Source organism: Schistocerca nitens, chromosome 1, assembly GCF_023898315.1.
Source record: "Schistocerca nitens isolate TAMUIC-IGC-003100 chromosome 1, iqSchNite1.1, whole genome shotgun sequence".
NCBI classification, from domain to species: Eukaryota; Metazoa; Arthropoda; class Insecta; order Orthoptera; family Acrididae; genus Schistocerca; species Schistocerca nitens.
Window position 1 is genome coordinate 497,817,552 of NC_064614.1, and position 12,822 is coordinate 497,830,373.

A 12,822-nucleotide genomic window follows, 5' to 3' on the forward strand; every position below is an offset into this window, starting at 1 on the left:
TCAGAACTCATTGCTATATTACTCAGATCCAGTTAAGCTGTTAGTATGGCAATCAGCCAGGAAAACAATTCATTCCAAGGCAATTTTATGTTTAAAATATCTATGCAGCATAAGGGTCATCTATCTGCCAATATTGTATGTTGTTAAGAATAACAAAATTTACACTTTGTTAACTATGACAGCTTCTCCCATAAAAAATCTCAACTGCCATCATTTGTATTATAATAACGATTAATCATAATCATCAGTATCCACTGGAAGGAAAATTACAATAAAGGCAGATAGCTAGCTGCCTCATATTTTCCAAATCTCACAAAAATCACACACTCTTATTATATTTTTGCACAAAACTAACTTAATTATCAAAATTATGAACAATTTCATAAATTTTTTTCACATGACAAAAAAATATAGGAAAAAATCAAATTACATGAGCTGAGAACACAAATTCTTAAATTTTATTGCTTTTCAGATTCAAATCATTTTTTTTTCTTTGCTACAAGACAACACTGTACTAAGCCGTGCAGTTAAAACTAAACATTGTTGGACAGAAAATAAATTATAGTTACAGTAGGCAACAAAAGGAGACAATAAATAGTGTAGATTATCTGCAGCTACATGTAAGAATGCAGCTGCCATCCAATAGGTATTAACTCACACATTTTATTTAAAAAAAAAAGAAAGAAAAAGAATAAACCTATTTGAAATAGTTCTACATAGAGGTAAAGTTCAATGTGAAAGACAAATGGACTCAACGCTAAAACAAAGACGGAAAATTGAGGCTGAGAAGCTCTGAGTAAGCCACATTCTGATTCAGTAAACACTCCACTGTAGCATACATGGGAGTGAATTTATGTATCCTCTCATGTGTTAACTTCTTACAAAGAAGAAAAAGCAAAACAGGGCACTCAGTTATCCTACGAAAACAGAATGTTTTGAATTTTAAATGCTACAATCCACATGTAGTTCAAATTTATCGTTTAATTCTTAATATGTTCAAACATTATACTTTTCCATAATGTACTTTATGGAGTGGAGCTGACTGGAAGTTATGTAAGTACATCCTTTCGAAAAGTTGCTGCAAGCTGCTCATTGTATAAGATGTAGGCATAATGTCAGTTTAATTGTCATCAATAAACTGACACCTTGGCACTCCTGCAAGCTAAATCACTTATTCCGTTGCCTTGCATTCCTGTAAATACTTCAAAACTACGTTCAGAATAACGCTGGTTCATCGAGGCCATTGTGCGTGGCATATCCAATACACACACTTCTAAGCAGAAGTACCATTCACCAAAGCTTCTTTTGGTTTACCCTCGTTGCGTTTTGAGGGTGGGGGTCTCTGATTACGAGACTTTGGTTCACGCTGTCCCTTTGGAGGTCCTTCATTGTTTTGTGGCTCCTCTTTAGCAGTAAACTGAGGGTCATTCGTGACTGGAACTATGCCTGAAATTTGGAAATAAAAAAATTAAGTTTTCAATTATACATTTAATTTTCCTCTATAAATAAAATATATTAAGACTATATCAACAAAACTTAACATGTAGCATACTTTCAATAACCACAATTGCTGACTTTGAGACTAAATAAAAGGAGACGATTGATGACCAGAGAAGTGAGATACCATGATCCTACCAGACTAATAAAGACAACACCATTTGATGGTTAGATAGTCTGCTTGCCTAGTTTTGAATTTAAACAACAGTTTTCTTTACAGTATATATGCACATCTCTACACAAAGTGTGAAGAGGAAGGTAGTAGAAACAGGCATATTTGCAAATGCAGAGTATTTGCTCTTTTGGAAGTTTTACTCAATGATCAACCATTAAATGAGGAGGGGGAGGATGATGGGATAGACTGGTGATTGGGGAAAACCGGTGGGAAACAGTGTGGGGGCAGAGGGGGTGGCGGCAGGCGGGGGGAGAAAGGTGGTGGGGTGGGGGGAGGGGAATGCCGAGGGAGGGGGAGGGATAGGCCGAGGGATGGATAGGCCGAGGGAGGGGGAGGGGGAGGGATAGGCCGAGGGAGGGGGAGGGGGAGGGATAGGCCGAGGGAGGGGGAGGGATAGGCCGAGGGAGGGGGGGAGGGGGAGGGATAGGCCGAGGGAGGGGGGCAGGGGGAGGGATAGGCCGAGGGAGGGGGGCAGGGGGAGAGGAAGGTCGTGGGACGGGTCGAGGGGAAAGACCGACGGGGTGAAGAAAGTCCGTGGAGGGGGAAGCCCGGGTGGAGGGGGGAGTCCGGGTGGAGGGGGGGCGAAAGTCCGAAGAGGCGGTGTGGTGGTGGGGGGGGGCGGGTGAGGGCCCGATTGGGGGGTGGAGGGCCCGATTGGGGGTAGGGAGGGCCGGAGGGGGTAGGGAGGGCCGGAGGGGGTAGGGAGGGCCCGATTGGGGGTGAGGGCCCGATTGGGGGTGAGGGCCCGATTGGGGGTGAGGGCCCGATTGGGGGTGAGGGCCCGATTGGGGGTGAGGGCCCGATTGGGGGTGAGGGCCCGATTGGGGGTGAGGGCCCGATTGGGGGGGTGGAGAGCCCGATTGGGGGGGTGGAGAGCCCGATTGGGGGGGTGGAGAGCCCGATTGGGGGGTGGAGAGCCCGATTGGGGGGGTGGAGAGCCCGATTGGGGGGTGGAGAGCCCGATTGGGGGGGTGGAGAGCCCGATTGGGGGGGTGGAGAGCCCGATTGGGGGGGTGGAGAGCCCGATTGGGGGGGTGGAGAGCCCGATTGGGGGGGTGGAGAGCCCGATTGGGGGGGTGGAGAGCCCGATTGGGGGGGTGGAGAGCCCGATTGGGGGGGTGGAGAGCCCGATTGGGGGGGTGGAGAGCCCGATTGGGGGGGTGGAGAGCCCGATTGGGGGGGTGGAGAGCCCGAAGGGGGGGTGGAGAGCCCGAGGGGGGGGGTGGAGAGCCCGAGGGGGGGGGGTGGAGAGCCCGAGGGGGGGGGGTGGAGAGCCCGAGGGGGGGTGGAGAGCCCGAGGGGGGGTGGAGAGCCCGAGGGGGGGTGGAGAGCCCGAGGGGGGGTGGAGAGACCGAGGGGGGGTGGAGAGACCGAGGGGGGGTGGAGAGACCGAGGGGGGGTGGAGAGCCCGAGGGGGGGTGGAGAGCCCGAGGGGGGTGGAGAGCCCGAGGGGGTGGGGGTGGGGGGTAGAGCCCGAGGGTGTGGGGGGCAGAGCCTGAGGGTGTGCGGGGGGGGGGGGTAGAGCCCGAGGGGGGGGGTGGTAGAGCCCGAGGGGTGTGGTGGTAGAGCCCGAGGGGGGGGGGGTAGAGCCCGAGGGGGGGGGGGTAGAGCCCGAGGGGGGGGCGGGTAGAGCCCGAGGGGGGGGGTAGAGCCCTAGGGGGGGTAGAGCCCTAGGGGGGGGAGGGCCCGATTGGGGGGGTGGAGAGCCCGAGGGGGGGTGGAGAGCCCGAGGGGGGGTGGAGAGCCCGAGGGGGGGTGGAGAGCCCGTGGGGGTGGGGGGGGGGCTAGAGACCGAGGGGGGGGTAGAGCCCGAGGGGGGGGTAGAGCCCGAGGGGGGGGTAGAGCCCTAGAGGGGGGCGGCCCGATTGGGGGGGGGGCGATTGGGGGGGGGGCGATTGGGGGGGGGCCGATTGGGGGGGGAGGGCCCGATTGGGGGGGGAGGGCCCGATTGGGGGGGGAGGGCCCGATTGGGGGGGAGGGCCCGATTGGGGGGGGAGGGCCCGATTGGGGGGGGGAGGGCCCGATTGGGGGGGGAGGGCCCGATTGGGGGGGGGAGGGCCCGATTGGGGGGGGAGGGCCCGATTGGGGGGGGGGAGGGCCCGATTGGGGGGGGGGGGGGAGGGCCCGATTGGGGGGGGAGGGCCCGATTGGGGGGGGAGGGCCCGATTGGGGGGGGGAGAGCCCGATTGGGGGGGGAGAGCCCGATTGGGGGGGGGAGAGCCCGATTGGGGGGGGAGAGCCCGATTGGGGGGGGAGAGCCCGATTGGGGGGGGAGAGCCCGATTGGGGGGGGAGAGCCCGATTGGGGGGGGAGAGCCCGATTGGGGGGGGAGAGCCCGATTGGGGGGGGAGAGCCCGATTGGGGGGGGAGAGCCCGATTGGGGGGGGAGAGCCCGATTGGGGGGGAGAGCCCGATTGGGGGGGGAGAGCCCGATTGGGGGGGGAGAGCCCGATTGGGGGAGAGCCCGATTGGGGGAGAGCCCGATTGGGGGAGAGCCCGATTGGGGGAGAGCCCGATTGGGGGAGAGCCCGATTGGGGGAGAGCCCGATTGGGGGAGAGCCCGATTGGGGGAGAGCCCGATTGGGGGAGAGCCCGATTGGGGGAGAGCCCGATTGGGGGAGAGCCCGATTGGGGGAGAGCCCGATTGGGGGAGAGCCCGATTGGGGGAGAGCCCGATTGGGGGAGAGCCCGATTGGGGGAGAGCCCGATTGGGGGAGAGCCCGATTGGGGGAGAGCCCGATTGGGGGAGAGCCCGATTGGGGGAGAGCCCGATTGGGGGAGAGCCCGATTGGGGGAGAGCCCGATTGGGGGAGAGCCCGATTGGGGGAGAGCCCGATTGGGGGTTGGTTGGTTGGTTTAGGGATGAAAGGGACCAAACTGCAGAGGTCATCGGTCCCTTTTTCCAAAATACTAAAAATACCCACAGAGAATAAAATATGTTCAGGAGACAGACGACACAGAACAAAAGAAACGTAGACAAGGACCAGACAAAACAAAATAAAATCACACAGAGTGCGACGGTGGTTGGCCGACCATAGGAACAAAAAAGGAAAAGCCAACCACCGAAAACACATTAAAAACTGAGTTTAAAACTGTAGGCCAAAGGCCAGAATCAACCCAAAACAATCAAATAAAACAGAAACACTCAGATTAAATGATAAAAACCCCCTGCCCGAATAAAACTTAAAACTAAGTCAGCCATAGCAGAGTCATCTGTTAAAAGGGCAGGGAGCTAGTCAGGCAGTGGGAACGACTGCCTGAGCACAACTAAAAGTGGACAGTCTAATAAAATGTGGACCACTGTCAAAACGGAGCCGCAGCGACATAAAGGTGGGCCCTCACGTCGCAATAGGTGGCCGTGCGTCATCCATGTGTGCCCAATGCGCAGCCGGCACAGGACAACAGACTCCTTACGAGAGACCCACAAGGAGGACCGCCACACATCGGTCGTCTCCTTAACAGCCCGCAGCTTATTCGGGGATGTCAGGCCACGCCACTCATCAGCCCACATCCCAAGCACCTTGCGGCGCAACACCAACTGCTGATCACGAGCCGTGAGGCCGATTTCCAAAGCTGGGGCGCCGATCGCCCCTTTGGCCAGCCTGTCGACACGTTCGTTCCCCGGGATGCCAACGTGACCTGGCGTCCAAATAAAGACCACCGAACGACCAGAGCGGGTAATGGCGAAAACAGACTCCTGAATAGAGGATACCAGAGGAGAAGAGGCATAGCAGCGGTCGATGGCCTGGAGGCTGCTCAGGGAGTCACTGCAGATGACGATGGACGTACCTGAGAAGGAACGCATATGCTCAAGAGCGCGCAATATGGCCACCAGCTCTGCAGTAAAAATACTGCAGCCAGCCGGCAAGGAGCGCTGTTCAACATGTGCAGCGTGAGCAAAAGCGTAGGCAGTGCGACCATCAACCAGGGAACCATCAGTGTAGACAGTCTCACAGCCCGAAAATGAGGCGAGGAGCGCAAGAAAACGGCGACGGAGGGCCACAGGCGGAACCGAGTCCTTGGGTCCCTGTGCCAAGTCCAGACGGACGGACGGCCGGGGCAAACACCAGGGAGGCGTAGGTGCACGGACTCTGAAGGGAGGCAGAAGAGGGAATGACCCCAGTTCCGACAGCAGGGACTGGACTGGAAAGCCCAGACATTGGTCGCCGGTCGGGCAGATGGAGGACCATGGCAGGGAAAAGCAGGCGACGATTGGGATGGCCAGGCGAGCAATGCACGTGGACAGCATAGTCGGCGAGCAGTCGATGGCGGCGAATCCGCAGCGGGGGAACCCCAGCCTCCACCAGGAGACTATCCACGGGGCTCGTACGAAAAGCGCCAGTTGCAAGACGAACGCCACAGTGGTGTATGGGGTCTAACAACTTCAACACTGAGGGTGATGCAGACCCATAGGCCAGGCTCCCATAATCAAGCCTGGACTGCACAAGGGCCCTGTACAATCGCAACAGCGTGCAGCGATCCGCACCCCAAGATGTGTGGCTCAGGCAGCGGAGGGCGTTGAGGTGCCGCCAGCACTTTTGCTTCAGCTGGGTAATATGAGGAACACATGTGAGCCGGGCATCAAACACGAGTCCTAAGAAGCGGCAAGTGTCCACCACGTCAAGTAGGTGGCCGTCGAGGTAAAGTTCAGGATGAGGGTGGACCGTCCGACGCCTGCAGAAGTGCATAACTCGAGTCTTGGCTGCAGAGAACTGAAAACCATGAGTCAGAGCCCATGATGCTGCCTTGCGAATGGCTACTTGCAGCCTGCGTTCGGCGACTCCCGTAGTCGTGGAGCTAAATGAGATGCAGAAGTCATCGGCATACAAAGAAGGAGACACCGACAACCCCACGGCTGTAGCCAGACCATTAATGGCCACTAGATATAAGGAGACGCTCAACACCAAGCCCTGCGGGACCCCATTTTCCTGTATATAAGATGAACTAGAGGCGGCACCCACTTCCACCCGGAAAGAGCGGCGCAATAAAAAGGTTTGAAGAAAAGCCGGGAGCTGACCACGAAGACCCCACTCATGCAATGTAGCAAGGATGTGATGCCTCCATGTGGTGTCATACGCCTTCCGCAGATCAAAAAAGACAGCAACGAGATGCTGACGTCGGGTAAAGGCCGTACGGATAGCAGATTCCAGCCGCACCAAATTGTCCGTAGCAGATCGGCCCTGACGGAAGCCACCCTGGGATGGAGCGAGGAGACCGCGCGACTCAAGGACCCAACACAAACGCTGCCCCACCATACGTTTGAGCAATTTGCACAAAACGTTGGTGAGGGTAATGGGACGATAGCTGTCCACCGCCAGCGGGTCCGCACCGGGCTTCAAGATGGGGACAATAAGAACCTCTCGCCATTGCGACGGGAACACGCCCTCGCTCCAAATGCGGTTAAAGATGGTGAGGATATGTCTCTGGCAGTCCCTGGAGAGATGCTTCAGCATCTGTGCGTGGATGCAGTCTGGTCCTGGTGCCGTATCAGGGCAGTTGGCGAGAGCAGCGATGAATTCCCTCTCGCTGAAAGGAGCATTGTATTTTTCAGAACGACGCGTGTGGAATGATAACGGCGTCTGCTCGGCTCGTTCCTTGAGAGAGCGAAAGGCAGGGGGATAAGTTGCAGTCGCAGAGCTCTGAGCAAAGTGCGCAGCAAGGTGTTCAGCAATGGCGGCAGCGTCCGTGCAGACAGCGCTGTCCAAGGAGATCCCAGGGACACCCATAGGGGTCTGGTATCCATAAATCCGCCGGATCCAGGACCACACGAGCGAGGGGGAGACACAGGAGCCCAAGGATGAGACATACCTCTCCCACCACTCCTGCTTACGCCATGCGATAAGGCGGCGGGCCAAGGCACGGAGCCTTTTAAAGGCGATGAGGGTCGCTAGAGACGGGTGCCGCCTATGACACTGGAGAGCCCGTCTACAGTCGCGAATAGCCTCAGCAATCTCCGGCGACCACCAGGGGACAGCCTTGCTCCGAGGGAGTCCAGAAGAGCGGGGGATGGCAGCCTCGGCTGCCGAAATGATTGACGTGGTTAAGACACAGACCACCGCGTCAATGTCACCCTGTGGGGGAGACTCAATGGTGGCAGCGGAAGTAAAAGCCGGCCAGTCAGCCCTGTGGAGAGCCCAGCGGGGCAAGCGCCCAGAAAAATGACACTGGGGCAGTGACAAATAGATGGGAAAATGGTCACTACCAAACAGGTCAGGATGCACCCTCCAGTGGAGGGATGGGACAAGTCCGGGGCTGCAAAGAGAGAGATCGATGGCCGAGAACGAGCCGTGGGCCACACTGAAATGCGTGGGAGCACCGGTGTTCAAGAGGCTAAGGTCGAGCTGAGTCAACAAATGCTCCACGGTACGACCGCGGTCATCAGACAGTCCCACCCCATAGAGGGTTGTGGGCATTGAAATCGCCCAGCAACAAGAAAGGTGGCGGCAATTGGGTTATCAGTGCAGCCAGGACAGGCAACGCGACATCACCATCCGGTGGAAGGTAAAGACTGCAGACGGTAATAGCCCGCGGCGTCCACACCCTAACAGCGACAGCCTCTAAAGCTGTTTGTAGAGGGACAGACTCGCTGTGAAGAGAGTTAAGAACATAGAGGCAGACACCACCAGACACCCTTTCATAAGCTGCTCGGTTCCTATAATAACCCCGATAGCCACGGAGGGCGGGGGTTCGCATTGCTGGAAACCAAGTTTCCTGCAGAGCAATGCAAAGGAAAGGATGAAGGCTGATAAGTTGGCGGAGCTCAGCTAGATGGCGGAAGAAACCGCTGCAGTTCCACTGGAGGATGGTATTGGTTATGGATGGGAAAGGCGTGAAGGGACGGGGGAGGCAGATTACGCCTCCGGGGCCCCTGCTGCTACTGAGTCACCACCTGTACAACAGCCATCCATTGCGTCCGATGGACTGGTGAGATCCAGGTCCTCTGCGGACGCCAGAATCTCCACCTCATCTTCGGACACAGAGTGAGAAGGTTGCGGTGGGACAGGTGCCACCGCAATGTCAGTATGCTTGGGAGCCTTTTTCTTGGTTTGCTTTGCGCGCTGTGCCTTAGGCGGTTCCTGCTGGGAGGGCGGCACCGGGTCAGTCTCAGGGACTGAAGACGACCGCGATGCCCTACGACCAGCGACCGGTGGTTGTTTCAGATACTTGCGGGTGTCTACTGTGCCGCTGATCGGAACTTGTGAATGGAGGTCCCCAAGGGACCCCTTCCTTGCGAGAGTAGCCGAAGAAGTCTTACCCTTCTCTGGCTGGGAAGGGGGAACTGATGTCCCCGATGGTTGGGGGGGTATTGCTCCTGAAGTAGATGGAGCAGGAGCAACAGTGGGTTTAGTAGCCCCCACCATCAAGGGGGCAGGTGTGGGACTGCGACTCAGAGCTGAGTGGAGCGGATGGAACTGTAGCAGGAGTGACAGTTGCGGCATAAGAAGCTGTCATGCGCACTTGATGAAGCCGATCATATTTCCGCTTCGCCTCAGTGTACGTCAGGCGGTTGAGAGTCTTGATTTCCATGATCTTCCGCTCCTTCTGCAGAATCGGACAGTCTGGCGAGCAAGGCGGATGGTGCGCACCACAGTTCACACAGACTGGAGGTGGGCTACAGGGATGATCAGGATGGGATGGCCGACCGCAATCGCGACAGACGAGGTCGGAAGCACAGCGTGAAGACATATGGCCGAACTTCCAACACTTGAAGCACCGCATCGGGGGAGGGATATATGGCTTGACATCACAACGGTACACCATCACCTTGACCTTCTCAGGTAACGTGTCACCCTCTAAGGCCAAGATGAAGGCACCGGTGGCAACTTGACGATCCCTCGGACCCCGGTGGACGCGCCGGACGAAATGGACACCGCGGCGCTCCAAGTTGGCGCGCAGCTCGTCATCGGACTGTAAAAGGAGATCCCTGTGGAGATAATGCCCTGGACCATATTCAGACTTTTATGGGGCGTGATAGTGACGGAGACATCCCCCAGCTTAGTACAAGCGAGCAAGGCCCGCGACTGAGCGGAGGATGCCGTTTTTATCAACACCGATCCGGACCGCATCTTGGACAAGCCCTCCACCTCCCCAAACTTGTCCTCTAAATGCTCTACAAAGAACTGAGGCTTCACGGATATAAAAGATTCCCCATCAGCTCTAGTACAGACAAGATATCTGGGTGAATACGTCTCACTTTCATTCAATGCCTTTCGTTCCTCCCACGGTGTGGCGAGGGAGGGGAACGATTTGGGGTCATAAACGTTACCTTTAAAATGGGCCCTCGAATGATAGAGACTGCTGGTGGCTGGCCACCAGCAAGAGAAGATGTGCCACACTTCATTGCGTGTCATCCACCCTGATGCCACCTACTCCGACCAAGGGCCCTCCCCACGGGCGCCACCCTGCCGCAGCAATTGCCGGGAGTCCCGATGGCCCAGGGAGATGGGCATCTACTCCTTAGCATACGTGGGGAGTTAACGGCGCAGGCATCAGTAGAGCGATCCCTGTGTTGTCAGGGGGCTACAAACAACAGGGTACATGGCGGCTACAACCACAACGGACTGGCTACCATGCTGGATCTTAGGTGCAAAAATGTCCAAGGTCGTCGTCGCAGTTAAAAGCAACACCGCAGAGTGCAGCGTGGTAATCGCACCCGGGGACGTATCCTCGCCCAAGAGATGGAAAACGAGCGGGACACCATTGCAACGACGAAAAAGCCAGCTAAAGGTCTCAATGCACGACGGATACAGTGCACCATGTAAGGCGCCCTTCCCCAATTAACTCGCTCTACGGAAGAATTTAGAAGGATGAAGGTCAAACCCGAGAGGGGACCATCATATAAGGCCGAAACATTTGAGACTCCTTTTAGTCACCTCTTACGACAGGCAGGAATACCTCTGGCCTATTCTTACCCCTGACTCGGGGGGGGGGGGGAGTCCGAGGGGGGGTGGGGAGAGACCGAGGGTTGTGGTAGAGTCCGAGGGGGGGGGGAAGTCATAGGGCGTGAGGGGGAGAGGGGGGGGGAAGTCATAGGGCGTGAGGGGGAGAGGGGGGGGGAAGTCATAGGGCGTGAGGGGGAGAGGGGGGGGGAAGTCATAGGGCGTGAGGCGGAGAGGGGGGGGAAGTCATAGGGCGTGAGAGGGGGCGGGGGGAACTCCGAGGGGGCGGGGGGAACTCCGAGGGGGCGGGGGGAACTCCGAGGCGGCGGGGGGAACTCCGAGGGGGCGGGGGGAACTCCGAGGGGGCGGGGGGAACTCCGAGGGGGCGGGGGGAACTCCGAGGGGGCGGGGGGAACTCCGAGGGGGCGGGGGGAACTCCGAGGGGGCGGGGGGAACTCCGAGGGGGCGGAGGGAACTCCGAGGGGGCGGGGGGAACTCCGAGGGGGCGGAGGGAACTCCGAGGGGAGAGGGGGGAAGTCCGCGAGGGTGAGGGAGGAGGGGGGGGAAGTCCGCGAGGGTGAGGGTGGAGGGGGGGGAAGTCCGCGAGGGTGAGGGTGGAGGGGGGGGAAGTCCGCGAGGGTGAGGGAGGAGGGAGGAGGGGGGGAATTCCGCGAGGGTGAGGGAGGAGGGAGGAGGGGGGGAATTCCGCGAGGGTGAGGGAGGAGGGAGGAGGGGGGGAATTCCGCGAGGGTGAGGGAGGAGGGAGGAGGGGGGGAATTCCGCGAGGGTGAGGGAGGAGGGAGGAGGGGGGGAATTCCGCGAGGGTGAGGGAGGAGGGGGGGAAGTCCGCGAGGGTGAGGGAGGAGGGGGGGGAAGTCCGCGAGGGTGAGGGTGGAGGGGGGGGGGACGTCCGCGAGGGTGAGGGTGGAGGGGGGGAAGTCCGCGAGGGTGAGGGTGGAGGGGGGGAAGTCCGCGAGGGTGAGGGTGGAGGGGGGGGAAGTCCGCGAGGGTGAGGGTGGAGGGGGGGGAAGTCCGCGAGGGTGAGGGTGGAGGGGGGGGAAGTCCGCGAGGGTGAGGGAGGAGGGGGGGGAAGTCCGCGAGGGTGAGGGAGGAGGGGGGGGAAGTCCGCGAGGGTGAGGGAGGAGGGGGGGGAAGTCCGCGAGGGTGAGGGAGGAGGGGGGGGAAGTCCGCGAGGGTGAGGGAGGAGGGAGGAGGGGGGGAAGTCCGCGAGGGTGAGGGAGGAGGGAGGAGGGGGGGAAGTCCGCGAGGGTGAGGGAGGAGGGAGGGAAGTCCGCGAGGGTGAGGGAGGAGGGGGGGGGAAGTCCGCGAGGGTGAGGGAGGAGGGGGGGGGGAAGTCCGCGAGGGTGAGGGAGGAGGGGGGGAAGTCCGCGAGGGTGAGGGAGGAGGGGGGGAAGTCCGCGAGGGTGAGGGAGGAGGGGGGGAAGTCCGCGAGGGTGAGGGAGGAGGGGGGGAAGTCCGCGAGGGTGAGGGAGGAGGGGGGGAAGTCCGCGAGGGTGAGGGAGGAGGGGGGGAAGTCCGCGAGGGTGAGGGAGGAGGGGGGGAAGTCCGCGAGGGTGAGGGAGGAGGGGGGGAAGTCCGCGAGGGTGAGGGAGGAGGGGGGGAAGTCCGCGAGGGTGAGGGAGGAGGGAGAAGTCCGCGAGGGTGAGGGAGGAGGGAGAAGTCCGCGAGGGGGAGGGAGGAGGGGGGGAAGTCCGCGAGGGGGGAGGGAGGAGGGGGGAAGTCCGCGAGGGGGGAGGGAGGAGGGGGGAAGTCCGCGAGGGGGGAGGGAGGAGGGGGGAAGTCCGCGAGGGGGGAGGGAGGAGGGGGGAAGTCCGCGAGGGGGGAGGGAGGAGGGGGGAAGTCCGCGAGGGGGGAGGGAGGAGGGGGGGGAGTCCGCGAGGGGGGAGGGAGGAGGGGGGGAAGTCCGCGAGGGGGGAGGGGGGGAAGTCCGCGAGGGGGGAGGGAGGAGGGGGGGAAGTCCGCGAGGGGGGAGGGAGGAGGGGGGGAAGTCCGCGAGGGTGAGGGAGGAGGGGGGAAGTCCGCGAGGGTGAGGGAGGAGGGGGGGAAGTCCGCGAGGGTGAGGGAGGAGGGGGGGAAGTCCGCGAGGGTGAGGGAGGAGGGGGGGAAGTCCGCGAGGGTGAGGGAGGAGGGGGGGAAGTCCGCGAGGGTGAGGGAGGAGGGAGAAGTCCGCGAGGGTGAGGGAGGAGGGAGAAGTCCGCGAGGGGGAGGGAGGAGGGGGGGAAGTCCGCGAGGGGGGAGGGAGGAGGGGGG

General features: G+C 59.5%; 1 protein-coding gene across 4 annotated transcripts in view; it reads right to left on the minus strand.

Annotated features, from left to right (window-relative positions):
- Window positions 1-436: 436 nt before the first annotated feature.
- Window positions 437-12,822, minus strand: part of LOC126252788 (synaptic functional regulator FMR1) — a 221,820-nt gene continuing 209,434 nt past the window's right edge. For all 4 annotated transcript variants that reach the window (XM_049953739.1, XM_049953746.1, XM_049953724.1 and 1 more), the window contains one exon: window positions 437-1,446. In XM_049953739.1, the coding sequence (XP_049809696.1) occupies window positions 1,274-1,446 (173 nt within the window). In that variant the 3' untranslated portion in view covers window positions 437-1,273. The remainder of the gene's footprint in view (window positions 1,447-12,822) is intronic.